The sequence below is a fragment of the Melanerpes formicivorus genome, unplaced genomic scaffold, assembly GCF_026170545.1.
Source record: "Melanerpes formicivorus ecotype bairdi unplaced genomic scaffold, bMelFor1.0.p_v2 SCAF_3, whole genome shotgun sequence".
Lineage (NCBI taxonomy): Eukaryota > Metazoa > Chordata > Aves > Piciformes > Picidae > Melanerpes > Melanerpes formicivorus.
Window position 1 is genome coordinate 1,839,539 of NW_027142355.1, and position 17,600 is coordinate 1,857,138.

Below are 17,600 nucleotides of genomic sequence, written 5' to 3' on the forward strand. Positions count from 1 at the left end.
GAGTTTGACGATGCTGGTGCCCAGAGGGAATCAAAAGGGACCCACAGTACTTGAACAGTTTCAGTTTTAAAGGCTGAAGAAGAGGGGAGAATGAGGATGCACAAGGCCATGTGGGCAAAGGTTCTGACTGTTCAGCTCTTATTTGCAGGATTCCATTCAGGTTTTTTTTTTTCTGGAAACACAGGTCTCTCTGAAGAGCCCTGATAGTATTAGAGTGCTGCAATAAAAAAGAAAAAAAGGGGGGTGGGGGATGGGAGAATCACTTCTGCATCTTTTTGTTAACTGTGGGTTATCTCATCTCCTTGCTATCAGCTGCCAATGACTGGAAGGAACCTTTCTAGCTTTTCACACCTTCTATCTATGCAGTGGTAGGACAGGTGAAGAGGAGGAGAATGTCTGGTAATATTTAAAGAGATTTAGGAAATGACCATAGTTCTCACCTTGAGGACTTCATTAGTAGTGAGACACTCCTGTCTGTCTTTTGAGGAGAACAGACAGTAATATTTCCTTAACAGTCCACTGATATCTTTATTTTGGCAATTCACATTGCTGCGTGCTTTGAAAAATTGATATTTTCAATAAAAACCCTCAGTATTTCCATAAGGAAGTGGCAAAGATTAAAAACTGCCTCATTAGTGAGCATTTAAATGTTCAAGACTGCATATCTTCAAGCTCACACATCATAATTGCAATCAATCAGACATGTTCAGATTGTTCTGGCAGAAGTGATTTGCTTGAAGGATTTCGAAGGGGCTTTGAGCAGAGATGTAGTTAAGACACTGGAATAGCAGCTGGGTTTTAGTTTAAGTTCCTTGAATCATAGCATTGGGAACAGCATTCAAGTACTGTGTCAAGTGATCTCAGTACTAGAAGTTGGAGCACCAAGAAGATATTGAATTAATCCTCTGCTGTTTGAAATACAGAATGAGTTCAATTTGCAAAAGGCAAGGTGATGGCTCAAGTGTATGTATTAATCTTTAGCTGATTAGATATTGCTAGCAAGATTCCTTCCACCTTCCCTCTAAGCATAAGGGACCCAAAGTAGTAGAATAGTTTGAAAGTAAAACTGTTATTTTTAATGCCCCTACAATAGATCACTCTAGTGGCAGCTGACTGAGGTTCTGGTGCAATGCTTTTTCATAGTTTCATAGTTTCATAGTTTCATTCAGGGTTGGAAGGGACCACAAGGATCATCTAGTTCCAACCCCCCTGCCATGGGCAGGGACATCCTACACTAGATCAGGCTGGCCAGAGCCTCATCCAGCCTGCTCTTAAACACCTCCAGGGATGGGGCCTCCACCACCTCCCTGGACAACCCATTCCAGGGTTTCACCACTCTCACCTTCTAACCCACCATTACTCTCAACCTGCTTCTGCAGGCTTTCCTATAGAAGTGTTGATCTGTCCCTTTGAATATCAGCTTCAAAGAAAACAGTGTTTATTAATCAAGTCCTATAGAAATTTTCTGTATTCTTTAAAGAAAACAACAAACTCCAGTGAGCTGTACATAGTAATAATTGTAAAAATTTGTTATGATTTTATGATTGCATTTATTTTGGTGTGAATTTGAGGTCTTTGCCAACCTTATTAGTTCCATGATTCTATGAATTCAGCTACTCCAGTGTACCCTACAGCTCTGTTCATATAACATCTCATTTTGTTCTTTAATGGACTTGGTAGGAAGAGTTGCTGTGCATGTGTAGGTTTGCTTTAATGGGATTTTAATAACATGTTATATGTGTATACTTGGAGTAATGAAACTGTGTCTTGAAACAAGAATTCTTTCCAGCTTTCAGTTAGAACCTGCTGTCTGCACTTAATAGATACAGACCTGTAATCAAATGAATGATCTGTTGCAGGAAAGGAAATAACAATATAAATAAAGTTAAAGTGAACATCTAAAATGTTGTAGACAGTTTGCTTAGTGCCTAAGGATATATAAATGTGCCCTGTTTTCCCCACTAATATTTTCCTGTAAAGTGACCCTATGAAAGGATACAGTTTTTATGGTATTTTAAAGACTGCTCAAGCAACACCTATACCTGGAATGGGTTGTCCAGGGAGGTGGTCGAGGCCCCGTCCCTGGGGGTGTTTAAGAGCAGGCTGGATGAGGCTCTGGCCAGCCTGATCTAGTGTAGGGTGTCCCTGCCCATGGCAGGGGGGTTGGAACTAGATGATCCTTGTGGTCCCTTCCAACCCTGAATGAAGCTATGAAACTATGAAATCTTGAAACTTAGAATTTGATTCTTCCTGGATGTGTGAGTTCAGCTAGGAGCTGGGAATTTTACTTTCATAGTACCTGCTGTTGTTATTACCAGACTTAAGGCATTCAGAGACTCAAATGCTCAAAAAACCTCTTGGGTAGATGTCATTTAGAGGCAAATTAAGAAAGCAGTATGCAGTCTTTTTATGTACAGCTTCATGTATCATCTCGCTCCATGGCCTGGGGCGTTAACAGGCTTTCAGCCTGAAATTTAATGCTAGAGCATGCATACCTGAATCACTGTATATCATGCATACTAAGTGTATGGCTTTTATAGACATATAAATCACAACATCAGGATTTTCTAAATGTAAAGTTGATCTTAATCTCAACAAGGTGGCTAAATTTATCTTAATAAGAGAATCTGATCCTGTGCAAAGGTTACACTTGGTGAATTGTTAAAGGAAAATGCATATTCTTAGAATTTCTTCTAAGTGTAAGTCTTTCTGTGAGTCTGGATTACCAGGAGAGAAACAGAGTCAATTTAACATGAGGATTGGGCCAGGCCCTAATGGGTACAGCAAGTAAAATGTATTAGGGATAATTTCTAGCCTTGAGTGGAAGTTGCAAGGTTTGGCATGGCTCACTTCAACATAGAATTATAGAATCGTAGAATGGTCTGGGTTAAAAGGAACCTCCAAAGGTCATCTAGTCCAGCTCCCTTTGCAGTCAGCAGGGGCATCCTCAACTAGATTAGATCAGATTGCCTGGAGCCCTGTCAAGCCACACCTTGAACATCTTCAGGAATGGGGCCCGAATTACCTCCCTGGGCAACCTGTTCCAGTGTTTCACTAGCCTCATGATAAAGAACTTGTTATAATAGTATTCTCCTTCGGGAGTTTTTATTCCTTTACCTTAATCTTTCCCCACCAAAACTGGGTCTTAGAACTGCCTTTGCCTTACCTCTCCTTGGGAAGAGCCTGTAGCCTACACTATATACTCAACCATTCCTGAATACTGTCAAGAGGGATGCCAGTTGTCATGAGCCCACAGCCCTTCAAGAACCATGTGAAAAGTACAGATTCAACAGCAACCACAAGCCAGAGCTAAAGCCTGGCATCCCAGCTCTGCATCTCTTACTAATGCCGTTAGAAGCTCTGCTGGCATGAGTTGGAATAACTCATGTTTGTTGCAGCCTTCAGACTTCACTACTGTATTGTTCACCTAAGATGAGGTTTATGAATGGTTTTTTTCCTTCCGCCTTAAGTTCTACATCTTCGGTAGAGATTATTTCGATCACACTATGAGATATTAGATCTTGGGTCCATTGGCTTGGGCCACTGAAACCCTTATCTCAAGTTGTTTCGTATAGGTAAACCTTTGACAATTCATTGCTAGTTCAGTTGCAGGTCTCTTCAGCTGCAGCATGTGGGTTTGAAGCTGCTCCTGTGTTAACATTTTGTAGTTCCTAACCTTTTCAGTAGTTTGTTTTCCTTGGAAACAGTTTTCAAAACACAGGTATCTCTCAACCTGCAGCAGAGATTTGTTAAGCATAGCATTTATGTGTTTGTCAAAGGGTGTTCTGAGGGATAGGTATTTGGAGCCGCCAATGGCAATTCAGAATGCAGTTGAGCTGGGTTATGAAGCAAATGGACTGTGACATTTGATAACCGATTTCCTCAGCTGTTGTGGGGGTGTAGTGTAAGATGCAGGGATTTATTCTGCTCTCATATATTGTCATGCTTGTAGATAACTGCATGAAGGGGCCAAGTACTGAAGTACTACAATAGTGTAACCTCGATTATAATTTGGCTTGCATTCTGTAACCTTTTGTCATGTGGCCATCTGGGACTTTCCAAAACTATAATGGAAAAGTTATGAAAACTTTACGCTGCCAGAATCACACTTCTTAATGATTGTCTGTGGGAAAACTCTCTACAAGCTATTTTTACAGTTACATTAACAGAAGAGGCTGTAAGTATTAAGAATGATGAACAGTCATTAAAAGATCAACATTTAGATTGCTTTTTCAGTTAAAAATTAAACACCGTTACTAGCAAAATCCTGAAACTGCTGAGGATATTTTTCTGTTCGTATAAAAGCTGTGAAAAAGACCTCAAAACAAAGTAAACTCTTTTTTTCTGCTGCAATATCACAGAATTGTCGGGGCTGGAAGGGACCTCAAGGATCATCTACTTCCAACCCTCCTGCCATGATCAGGGATGCCTCACACTAAATCGAGTTGCTCACAGCCACATCCAGCCTGGTCTTCAAAACCTCCAGGGATGAAGCTTCCACCACTTCTTTGGGCAACCCATTCCAGTGTCTCACCACCCTTATGGTGAAGAACTTCTTCCTGATGTCTAATGTAAATCTCCCCTCTAGAACAGAATAGAATTAACCAGGTTGAGAACATCAAGTTAGCCTGGAGAAGAGGAGGCTGAGGGGAGACCTTATTGCTGTCTACAACTACCTGAAGGGTGGTTGTAGCCAGGTGGGACATGGTCTCTTCTCCCAGGCAACCAGCACCAGAACAAGAGGACACAGTCTGAAGCTGCATGAGGGGAAGTTTAGACTCTAGGTGATGAGAAAGTTCTTCACAGAGAGAGTTGTTAGCCACTGGAATGTGCTGCCCAGGGAGGTGGTGGAGTCACCATTCCTGGAGGTGTTCAAGAGGGGATTGGACGTGGCACTTGGTGCCATGGTCGAGTAGTCATGAGGTGTTGGGTGACAGGTTGGACTTGATGATCTTTGAGGTCTTTTCCAACCTTACTGATTCTATGCTAATGGGCTGGCTGTTCAAAACACCTCTGTTGATACATCCCATTAAATGACTGGTTTATGTGAGACTTAGCTCATCACAGTATCACCAAGGTTGGAAGAGACCTCAAAGATCATCAAGTCCAATCTGTCTCCTCATGAGACATTTGATTTTTTTGAGAGGTCAAATTTACAAAATAACTTTGTTGAAGTAGTCATTGTTTTTCACAGGATGCCATGAAGTGAGAATAATGGGCACATCATGATACTGATTCTTGCCTTGAATTAAAGCCTCTCTTTCTGTATTTGTCCAGGTTTTTTCCCCTCCGAAAAATGTTCCAGCTTCCCTTGCATTAATACTCTGAAGTCTTTTAAATACTTCACTGAAAGTCCTCTGTTTGCTTTTAATGTTCAGTTTCAGCATGTGAGAAATCATTTAGTCTGTCTGGGAGACTGTGTTTTCAAAAGGGTATCTTCAGGCAAAGTTCTTAACCACCAGGATTATTGCTTTTTTATTCATAAAATGTATGGCTGTAGTTGTCTCAGTGTAAATATTGCTGAAATAGTTTGTGGTGTTATTTTAGTCATAGAACAGTAGAGTGGTTTGGATTGGAAGGGATCTTGAAGATGATATTGTTCCAACCCTCCTACCATGGGCAGGAACACCTTCTGCTAGATCAGATTGCTCAAAGCTCCATCCAACCTGGCTTTGAACACTTCCAGAGAGGTGGCATCCACCTCTGGATAACCTGTTCCAATTCATCTTTCAGTTTCATAGAACCATATTCCCTTGTCCCATCACTACAGTCCCTCTCAATGTTTCCTGCAGGCTGCCTTTAAGTACTGGAGGGCTGCTTTAAGGGATCCCTGGACCACTCTCTTTTCCAGGCAGAACAACCACAATGCTCACCTCCTGTCCCCATAGGGGAGGTGCTTCAGCCCTCAGATCAGCTTCATGGCCTTCCTCTGGACCTGCTCAAACAGAATCACAGAATCACAGAATGACCAAGGTTGGAAGAGACCTCAAAGACCTCATCAAGTCCAACCTGTCACCACAGACCTCATGACTAAACCATGGCACCAAGTGCCACATCCAGTCCCCTCTTGAACACCTCCAGGGATGGTGACTCCACCACCTCCCTAGGCAGCACATTCCAATTGCAAACGACTCTCTCTGTGAAGAACTTTCTCCTCACCTCGAGCCTAAACTTCCCCTGGCACAGCTTGAGACTGTGTCCCCTTGTTCTGGTGCTGGTTGCCTGGGAGAAGAGACCAGCCCCCTCCTGGCTACAACCACCCTTCAGGTAGTTGTAGACAGCAATAACGTCTCCCTGGGGAGTTTTAGTTTAGACATTCGGAGAACCATCTATACCAAAAGGGTTACCAAAGGCTGGAACAGGTTGTCTGGGGAAGTGGTTGAATCACCGTCCTTGAACCATCTAGATATGGTGCTCCAGAATATTGTGTAGTGGTGGCCGTGGTAGAGTCAGACTTCATGATCTTAAAGGTCTTTTCCAGACATAGTGATTCTGTGTAAAATGTGGTAGATTTTAATCACTGTTCTTTAAGTAATATAGGCAAAAATGGAGAGCTGGGTGTACAGTTTGTGAAAAAGAATTGTGAAAGGGGCTTGGTGTTTGGTTGTTTTTAAAAGAGAATATAGTCCTCATAATGAAGTTGAGCTGAACAATTCAGCCTTCTTTTACCTTTCCTCAGTGTTCCAGAGAAAGTTCTTGGGATTTATTTGTATCCTGAGTCTCTCAGTGTCTCTTCATAGGAGAGGTGTTCCAGTCCATCAATCACCCTCATCGTTTGAATGAAACTTAACCTTGACGGAACCTTCAAACCATAGTATGAAGGGAAATGTTAGTGTCAAGAAGATAGGAATCAGTCTTAGCAGAGGAGTGTATGTCTAAAGCTTCTTACCTCCTAACTTGAGATTTGATTTGCACCTGCATTGGCCTCCTTTGATACCACCCCCAGCAAGCATTGCAGATTGCTCTGCAGTAAATTGAGACTGAAGCTGTTAATCCTGCTGGAAGGTGTCCAGAGAAGGGCAACAAAGCTGGTGAGATGTTTGGAGCACAAGCCCTATGAGGAGAGGCTGAGTGAGCTGGGATTGCTTAGCCTGGAGAAGAGGAGGCTCAGGGGAGACCTTATTGCTGTCTATAACTACCTGAAGGGAGGTTGTAGCCAGGAGGGGGTTGGTCTCTTCTCCCAGGCAACCACCAACAGAACAAGAGGACACAGTCTCAAGCTGCACCAGGGGAGGTTTAGGCTGGATATTAGGAAGAAGTTCTTCATAGAAGGAGTGACTGTCCATTGGAATGTGCTGCCCAGGGAGGTGGTGGACTCACCATCACTGGAGGTGTTTAGGAAGAGATTGGATGGGATGTTTGGTGCCATGGTTTAGTTGATTAGATAGTGTTGGATGCTAGGTTGGACTTGATGATCTCAAAGGTCTTTTCCAACCTGGTTAATTCAATTCTATTCTATTCTATTCCATTCTATTCTAAAGCAATTATTGTACTTGCAGGATCTGGGGGCCTTTCACTGTCAAAGGACCTTATTTCTGTTACATATATGTTTCTTGGAAAACGTAGCATTTCATATAAAACGGAGCATGAAATCATCATTGCTCAGTCAGAGGTTTCATTTACTGCACTATGTCTGGGGGTGGGGCCCTCCCAGGGCAGCCTGTTCCAGTGTTCTGCTACCCTCATGGTAAAGAACTTGTTCCTAACATCCAATCTAAATCTACTCTTCTGTAGTTTGAAACCATTGCCCCTCGCTCTGTTGCTGCAGACCTTTGTAAGCAGGGTATTGAGCTATGGAGTTGAAAGGCTGGCTGCAGACTTCTGAAGACAGGCCTGATTTAAAACACAAGTGGCAAACACCATTAAACTGTCTTCCAGCTTTAGAAGTCAGCTGAGGCCTGCAGTCTGCAATTTCTACAGAGTTCTAGAAAGGCATTTACAGTCCTCTCCTGAAACACTTGCTTTATTTTACTGTACTGGAACTCAGTGAAAAAATGTAAATACCATCAAGGACAGTTTTTATTCTTGATGTGCACTAGAGTGCACATCCTTTACACATGTACTAGAAAATTAATGGTTTGTTCTTTGACCCTTCACTAAAATCTTGGAAGCTGTGCATGTGGAAACACAGAACAGTGAATGCCATTTAGAATGTGTGTGTGTTGTTTCCAGTTTCTAGCCCACTAGTTTGCTTTTTTGTTTGCTTGTTTGTTTGTTTTTTCTTCCCCCCTATTTACTCCCACCCTCTGTTGGCTGTGAGGTTTGGGGTAATGTAAATGCACTCAATAACTTATTCTTCATAGTTCTTTAAAAAACTTAACCACTACTAAAGTCACTTCATCACTGCCATAGGAAACTGGGATTATGGGAAGCTGCCACCATGTGGGGGTTGTAACACTGTGCTTTTAGGTTTAAGTCTGTCGGTACACTCCAAGCACTGCAATACAATGTGGCATGCTGTTGTATTCAGCTGCAGAATTTGACCATGAAGTGCAGCAATCACCAGCACAAATCATTGTACAGTTTGAAATAATCCTAGAGCGTTTCTCACTTGTTGTCATTCATTCAACTGTTGCGTGTTGCTGCCTTTGCACTGATGAATTTGTATCACAGAATAACAGAAAATTAGGGATTGGAAGGGATCGCAAAAGATCACAGAGTCCAGCCCCACTGCCAGTGTAGGATCACCTAGAGCAGGTCACACAGGAACGCATCCAGGTGGGTTTTGAGTACCTCCAAAGGAGGAGACTCCGTAAGCTCTCTGTTTCTGTGTTCTATCACCCTCACGGTGAAAAATTGGAACTTCCTATGCTCCCCATTGCACCTGCACCCCTTGCTCCTTGTCCTACCGTTGGGCATCTCTGAGACAAGCCTGGGTCCATCCTCCTGACACTCATCCTTCACATATTTATAAACATTAATGAGGTGAGCTGTCAGTCTCCTCCAAGCTAAAGAGACACAGCTCGCTCAGCCTTTCCTTAGAAGGGCGATGTTCCACTCCCTTCAGCACCCTTGGACTTCAGCAAGGCCTTTGACACTGTCCCTCACAGCAAACTCCTGGCCAAGCTGGAGTAGTCACATAGTTAATTCTTACACTTAATTTCCTTTCACTTTTTCTCCTCATGAAACAAAAACCAGAGAACCTCTTTTACAGCAATGATTTGAAACTGGCAAACTAAGACCATGTGATTACTGGTTTTAGTGGGCTGAGAATAAAATAATGAGTGACTAGAAGTACAGAAACTTACTCTCAGTTGTTGATGTAAGTTTGTACAAATCTAACTGATACAACTCTCCTATGAGGAGAGGCTGAGGGAGCTGGGATTGTTTAGCCTGGAGAAGAGGAGGCTCAGGGGAGACCTTATTGCTATCTACAACTACCTGAAGGATGGTTGTAGCCGGGAAGGGGTTGGTCTCTTCTCCCAGGCAACCAGCACCAGAACAAGAGGACACAGTCTCAAGCTGTGCCAGGGGAAGTTTAGGCTGGAGGTGAGGAGAAAGTTCTTCACTGAGAGATGAGTTAGCCATTGGAATGAGCTTCCCAGGGAGGTGGTGGAGTCACCATCCCTGGACGTGTTCAAGAGGGGATTGGATGTGGCACTTGGTGCCATGGTTTAGTAGTCATGAGGTGTTGGGTGACACTTTAGACTTGATGATCTTTGAGGTCTTTTCCAACCTTGTTGATTCTATGATTCTAAAGGGCAGCATACTGGATGATGCGTAGCAGTATTGTTTTCTCTTAATGCACTTGCCAGGATAGGTAAAGACCACACTATCAAATATTATGTATTTCAAGTGAACTCCTTCTTGTGTTGGACCTTACTTTAGCCTTGTTAAGTAGCAGTCCTAAACCTAAAAATAACTAAGAGCCTTCTCCTCATAGCAGCTTTTGTTACTGAAAAGTGGCTTCTGTTTCAGGAACTGTAAATAGGTGGATGATAAAAGCTGAATTGTTTAACAAGCAAATGAAGCAATTGTGTTATTCTCTCTTGTGGGAACCCATTCTGAATTCTCAAGTGTTTATGTTATCATCTCAATGGCTGGAAACTCCTCTGTTTTGCTCTTGGAAAGACTAAAGGAAAAAATTACTCATAACTAAGATGGCTTGTTACCCTCTCCTAGTAGCTGGATGCTCTAGCTTCTGTTTGTTTTGGCTCAGTTCTGATTATGTGCTTGGTACCTTCGTGTTCTCTCCCCTTCCCTTTCAGTAAGGGCAAAGCCATCATATCTAAACCAATTCTCATAGGAGACTTTTAGAACATCTAAAAGATTGCCTCTTTTAGCTTCTAAGATTTGTTTTGTTTCTTGTTTTTTTAAATCCCAGAAAGAAGCAAGGGTCACCTCTTTTGAGAGAGCTGAAATAGACCTCACATTACACTGGGAAATAATGCTAAAAGTGGGAGAAGATATTTGAAATTAATGTAGCAGGAGCCACAAGTTTTGTTGCCATGATTTTTCAAGGTCAAACATTCAAATGTTATATATATGCATACCTAAATGTTGTGGTAGGTGGAAGAGTATACTGGGGACACTACCATGTCTGAAATGGGCATAAAGAGCTCTCTCTGATCTCAAAAGTGATTCATGCTGGTGCAAGGAGCTCTCAGATTAGCTAAGCAAGTTTACTGTGATATCCTGGAGAAAGGAGCTTCTATCCACAAGTATTTTGGTAGATCTGCAGGATGTGGTGTACTCCAATAATAGACTTGATTGCCGCAAGCCACAGCTGCCTCTATTCTAAGCCAAAGTGCCTGCAGTCTGCAGTAGACCTAGGAATCCACTAGCGTTAAGGGACTAAAGTGTCCTTTTGTTCTTTCAAGTAGAATGTCCTGTGTATCTCCCATCACTTCAGCTGTTTGGAAAAAAAACAAACAAGAAATCCCAAACCTGAGACTCACAAATGAAAATAACTGAAATAACCTTCTTCCCTACCAGCACAGTTGCAGAGGACCCAGTTTGTGAGCCTAATGCTGGATTCTGCCCAGATGTTGAGCAGAACTTGGGGGGAAAATTGAATTCTGATGGTCAGCCCCTTTGGTGGCATGGCCTGAAGGATGTGTTTCTCATTGTGTAGTCATTTTGTAGTCCTTATGTCATACATTCAGAAAGAGTAAGACTTGAGCATATCTTCAGTGATGACCAATGACCGTCATTGAATCCCCAACATGCATTTCATTGGATCGCTTTACTTTGGTGTGGTTTATTCTATTATGATTTTTCTGTCTGAGAAAGTCATGCAGACTTCAGAGAGGTTCAAAGGGTCATAGCCATACACCTCTACAGAGCAGGGATAGAGTATTCATAGTTAGGATTTGTCAGGGATTTGTGGACACTTGGAATGTTGAAGGCTGCTCCAGGAGTCTTTGGGATTCATGTTTTACTGTATTGCAGTGCTTGACTAACCATTACTGGCAAAAATACTTTATGATTGTGCAATGTGAACATCCTTTTTCACTAGAAAATGATGGAAGGTTCCTGTGTTCACTAGTAAGCTTTTCCTGTCGGTTAACTATGTTGTTTATGCTCTCCCTCTTTGATTTTTACATTTTATTTTCTTTTATAAAACGTGGGGTTTAGACCTCACTTTTACTAATTGCTTTAATTGTTTTCACAATCAGCTCAGGTGATTCTTTAGTATATTGGATTGTGCACAATTCTTACCTTTTACTGTAGCAAACAGTAAAACAGTGCAAGAGTACTGTACAAATTAAGATTTCTCTGTCATGAGAGCTTGGCAGTTATGCAGGATTATTCCACCAATGGGCAAGAAATAAATTTTCTAGAACTTTTACCCTTTGTCAGATACTCTGATAAGTTGTTTCTGGCAAATTTCCATCTTTCTAATCAAGAAAATGTTGCATTAGGATAGAGAAATCTGGTCTTGAATCTAGTGTGGGGTGTCCCTGCCCATGGCAGGAGGGTTGGAACTAGATGATCCGTGTGGTCCCTTCCAACCCTGAATGAAACTATGAAACTATGATGTGTTCTTCCCTCGGTCTTAGCCCTTTTATTTTTGTTGAAGCAAGGTGGAATAGTCTTAGACTTGCACAGTCATTTAGGCTGAAGGGGTCTTCTCAGGAGATCATGGTTTAGTTGATTAGATAGTGTTGGATGCTAGGTTGGACTCGATGATCTCAGAGGTCTCTTCCAACCTGCTCTGGTCTATTCTATTCTATTCTATTCTATTCTATTCTATTCTATTCTATTCTATTCTATTCTATTCTATTCTATTCTATTCTATTCTATTCTATTCTATTCTATTCTATGTCCAATTGCCTACTTAAAGCTGGATTCTGAGCATGTTGCTCAGTCCTTTTGTAGACAGTTCTTGAAGAGCTCCAAGATGGGGAGCCCACAGTGTCTGTGGCCAATCTGTTTCATATCCTCCCAATAAATTATTTCCTGTGTATCCACACACAACCTTCTCAGTGTCATTTGCATGAAAATGTTTTTTCAGTGCAGCATTTAAACTACTGTGAACCCAAGTCAGGAGATCAGCTCTGTTTTCTTAGTAGACAGGGCAAGTTAGTTATGGGAGAGGCTCCTATCACACTCTTCCAAAGTCCTCTCTCTAAAAACAATTCCTTTAACCTGTCTTCACTTGGCATGGGTTCAGTCCCTGTCTAATGAGTACCAAGGAGAATGATTACTGCCCTTGATGTGCTTTTTTTGCTGCTACTGATAGAATCATAGAATGGTCTGGGTTGGAAGTGACCTCCAAAGGTCATCTAGTCCAACCCCCCTCTGCAGTAAGCAGGGGTGTCCTCAACTAGATCAGGTTGCCCACAGCCCTGGTCAAAAGGTTTGTTTTCTGCCACCTTAACACATTCTTTAGGCCATCCCAGTTGTATCATTCTTTAACCTTACTTCAGCTTCTCCAGCTTTTATATCCACTAGAGAGTTTAAATCAAGTTTGTCACAGAAATAGGGGTATCAGAAATACTGTTACACTCCTACTTTTTGCCTCAGGAAAATCAGCAAATAGGTAAATGAGAAACCCAGAGCAGTCATCCTGAGAGGGGAAGTCAGATAGTGGCAGCTTAATCGCTGATCTACTATCAGCTAAGGCTGATGTTTGGCAACTGCTCAGCACACCTGTGCCTATGGACCATGTGCTGCTGCTTGTGTGGTTTTCTGCATTTTTAGCCATGTGATGCAACTAGGAGCACTGGAAAGAAAACAAGAGCTAAGTCCATAAAAAAAATGTGAAATCTGCCAGTTTTATTGTTCCCAGAAATCATTTTTCTTTTAAGTTCTATATTGTGAACTGAAATGTAACATTCTGGAGCTAAACATTGTTGGAGGCAGACTGTTTCTCTGATAGGAAACTGGCAATGTATAATGAATGTCATATCTGGAGTTTTTCTATATAAATGATTCCTCCTTGGTCCTGGGGTTTGACACATTTCTAGAATACATCTTTCTTGCCTCCAGCCATGTTTTAAACTAGAAATCTGTCTTTCTGCTTTTCAGTGTACTTACCAGTACCATCTAAAGGGAAAAGTGAGTGTCAGCATGGATTACTCAAACTATTACCAGGACATTTCTAATTGTGAGAATGCATTTCCTTTTGCTTATCTGTAGTTAAACCAAACAAAACTTCTAATAAACAGAAGCATTTCATGGCTAAAACAAACACATTTTTCACTCTGCTTTCTATCAAAGACTGAAAATCAGTCACATTCTGGTGGAAGAATAATTTGTGTTCAAGTGGTTGTTACCAAAAGGCATAGTTGTTATTTTTGCATAAAAGCACTCTCTTCATTGACTAGAAACTAATGTTTCTAATGCCTAAAATGTTAATAATTCTTTGAGTTGTTTTTTTTTTTTATTTCTGGAGGTTATCTGCTATTGTCTGTATAGTTGCCTGACCTGGAGATTGCACTTCCATTTTACTAGATGCACAGATTCAGCAGCAAGCATGGTGATGTTTGGAGAATCTGCATACTTCCCCCTAACCTCTTCTCCATTGCTATTAGAGGGAAAGATTCCTGAAGAGGTCTAATTTATACTTTCTTTGGCTCTTCTGTGAATTATTGTATTAATGATAATTATTTCTGTGAACTTCATAAGAAAATACTGGGAGAAAGGGTGCTGGTTGATAGTAGGCTGAACATAAGCCAGCAGTGTGCCTGGATGGCCATGAAGGCCAGTGGTGTCCTGGCCTGTATCAGGAACACTGTGGCCAACAGGAGCAGGGAGGTCATTCTGCCCCTGTACACTGCACTGGTTAGGCCACACCTTGAGTCCTGTGTCCAGTTCTGGGCCCCTAGGTTTAGGAAAGATGTAGAGTTGCTGGAATGTGTTCAGAGAAGGGCAACAAAGTTGAAGAGGGGTTTGGAGCACAAGCGCTATGAGGAGAGGCTGAGGGAGCTGAGGTTGCTTAGCCTGGAGAAGAGGAGGCTCAGGGGAGACCTTATTGGTGTCTACAACTACCTGAAGGAAGGTTGGCACCACGTGGGGGTTGGTCTCTTCTCATGGGTGGCCAGCATCAGAACAAGAGGAGAGAGTCTCAAGCTTTGCCAGGGTAGGTTTAGGCTGGATGTTAGGAAGAAATTCTTCCCAGAAAGAGTGATTGGCCATTGGAATGTGCTGCCCAGGGAGGTGGTGGAGTCACCATCCTGTTGGATGTGTTTAGGAAGAGACTGGATGGGGCACTTGGTGCCATGGTTTAGTCGATTAGATAGTGTTGGATGCTAGGTTAGACTCAATGAACTCAAAGGTCTTTTTCAACCTGGTTAATTCTATTCTATTCTATTCTATTCTATTCTATTCTATTCTATTCTATTCTATTCTATTCTATTCTATTCTATTCTATTCTATTCTATTCTATTCTATTCTCAGAAGTAGTTCTGTTCAGGCAGACATCCTTAATTATGCTAGTGACCTTATTTATATATTGGTCAATAAATGTAAAGTGTGTAAGATAGGATCAAAGCTTTAATTTTGGTCTGAATATTTTCATTGGTTGTCAAGAGAAAAAGCACATTTTTTCTTCAGGATGTGTCCCAAAGCATCTGAATAAAATAGTCTATTGTTCCTGGCCAGTCTGGACTGGTCACTTCCATAAGGTCTTGTTTAGCCTTTATGTAGCACCTCTGCCTACATGAGCTTCTGTTACTGTTTAGTTTAAGTTATTGAAATAGATCATTAAATTCCCTGTATCGAGAAAGAGAAGAAACTTAGAAATCAGATTGTCACTGGGGAAGGAATTTTCTTGTAAGTGTAATGTGTAATTGAATGATGAATGTTTTGTTTTCTGCTTTTTAGAAAACAATTTTAGAAACTGACATAATGGCATTAGGGCAAAATTTTTGGTGCTGACTCAACTGAAGCAGAGCTTCATTTAAATTTAAGTAACCTTTGTAATTAACTTACACCTGATAGAGATTTTGGCCTATGTATAGGTTGCAGCTTCATTTGTTGTTTCTGTGCAAATCAGAATACAGTATTGTAGTTCTTCGTAATAAAATAATCTTGTGATTTTAATATACAGTCCAGTGCAGTTCCATGTTATGGGCTAGCTGTGTTGTCAGTAATGTAAATGGGGAGTAGGTTTAGCAGTCTTTTGTAACACAGGCCAGTGTGAAGAATTGCATTTACAAAACAGACACCAGAACGGTCCTATCCCTTTGTTTCTGTCTGTAACTTCTTCCAAAATCCGGATGGATTGCAGCCAGTATCACACCAGCCGCTGTGTGGTGTCTTCCAAAGATTTTTCCTCACTTTCTTTAAAGTGAGATTTGAGGATTCTGCAATATTGACTCCTTTCCCAAGACCTGCAGAAGACCCCTGCAGAAGATCCACTTAGCAAAGGAAAAACTCTGAGAACTTCTGGAAAAATTCACTCACCTCTTTCTATTGGGCTCTATAGTTCCAATAAATCTGTGTAAGAGGGTGATGGTTTCTCAGTATTTACAACATCTGCTGGTGTGGGAGATTACACACTGATTAGCATGAGAATATTTAAAAGACTCTCAGCACTTTTTAGGGTGTTGGGTAATGATAGGACTAGGGGGAATGGATTCAAGCCTAGTGGAGGGGAGATTTAAATTGGATGTTAGGAAGAAGTTCTTCACCATGAGGGTGGCGAGACACTGGAATAGATTGCCCAAGGAGGTGGTGGAATCCCCATCCCTGGAGAGTTTTAAAGCCAGGATGGATGTGGCTCTGGGGAACCTGATTTAGTGGAAAGTGTCCTTCCCCATGACAGGGGTTTGGGACTAGATGATCTTTGGGGTCCCTTTCAACCCTGACAATTCTGTTATTCTGTGAATAAGCATAGCTTTTGTGGCTCACTGAGAGAAGCACAGCATAGAAAATACCTCAAACACATGCAAAATGAAGGAAGAATGTGAAATTAATGTCTGCTTGCATTAAATGTCATTACTATTGTTGAGATCTGTTGAATTAAACTTCTGTGTTTTTATTTAGGTTTATGAGTTAGATGGCATTCCCTTGATTCTGGACAACAGCAGCATTGATGACAACAATCCTTGTATCCTTTACAAAAGAATTCTAATTATTGGATGTTACTTTTAAGAAAAGGTATTGAGGTTTGATATATTCATGCTAGCATAGCGTTAAGTCTAACTGACCTCATGAGTTCCTTGGTTGTATTTAAATGATTGATTCAGAAGTGAGCAGTCTCATAAATGCACTTCCAGGAACATGATTCTAAGTTGAACTGTGGTTATAATCTGTTTCCTAAAATAATAAATACTACTGGTTTAAGAATGTTGATCCATAGAGCTAACTGTGATAGAAATTTGAGCTATGACCATGTTTGGTCATTGTATCAGATCTTGAAGCTATTGCTTCAGCTGAAATCTAGACTGCAGTAAGCACCCCATGAATTCTATATGCTTAGAAAATCTGGCTGGAGAACTTATTTTAAGCACAGAGACAAGGCTAATAAAGCTGTAATGAAAATGCATATAACTGAGTGAAATAACGATGCAGTTTACCGAAGTGTTGAGGAGATTTATATTTAAATGGCATTGTGCTTCATAATTGGGAAGGTTTTGTTTGTTTGTTTTCCTGAGGTTTAACAGCTGAGACTTTCCAAGATAGATTGCTGTTAGAAGGGAATAACTTTCTATTGAAGATAAGCAGCTGTTAAGCAGATTTTCCCCATCTGTTCATGAACTGCATAGTATCCTGCTGATGTGTTCAGTGGGTGAGCTATTATTTTCTTCCATCTTATCATGAGCTCCTTGTATCTGATGTATGCATCTGGAAATCAATTGCCTTTCCTGTCTAGAGTAGTGTTAGCTTTCTTATACTGAACACATGAATAGTGTTTTAATTTGTCAGAAGCAGCTCACTTTTTAACATGTATCATAAAATACCCCAAAAAGGTTCTGAAAATTTTATGTATTCTCATAATGTTGTGCTGTAGAATATCATCTACATGTATTTGTACTTTCAAAGGATGAAATCATGTAAGGACAAATGGTAGCAAAATGTTACCAGATGGGTAGAGGAACAATGCGTTATTCACTTAGTCGCTTGATATGCAAGGTTTCCACATTCATCACTATTCCTGTAGCTGGAGACCTGACTGTGTCTTTTGGCAGTGCATGGAGTATTAGGGTTCT

At 41.2% G+C, this 17,600-nt stretch overlaps 1 protein-coding gene across 2 annotated transcripts in view; it reads left to right on the forward strand.

The window, feature by feature from the left end:
• The window catches only part of ATXN10 (ataxin 10), a 140,929-nt gene that overhangs the window by 97,309 nt on the left and 26,020 nt on the right, over positions 1 to 17,600 (forward strand). For both annotated transcript variants that reach the window (XM_068164991.1, XM_068165001.1), the window contains one exon: positions 16,435 to 16,498. In XM_068164991.1, coding sequence (XP_068021092.1) covers positions 16,435 to 16,498 — 64 coding nt within the window. The remainder of the gene's footprint in view (positions 1 to 16,434; positions 16,499 to 17,600) is intronic.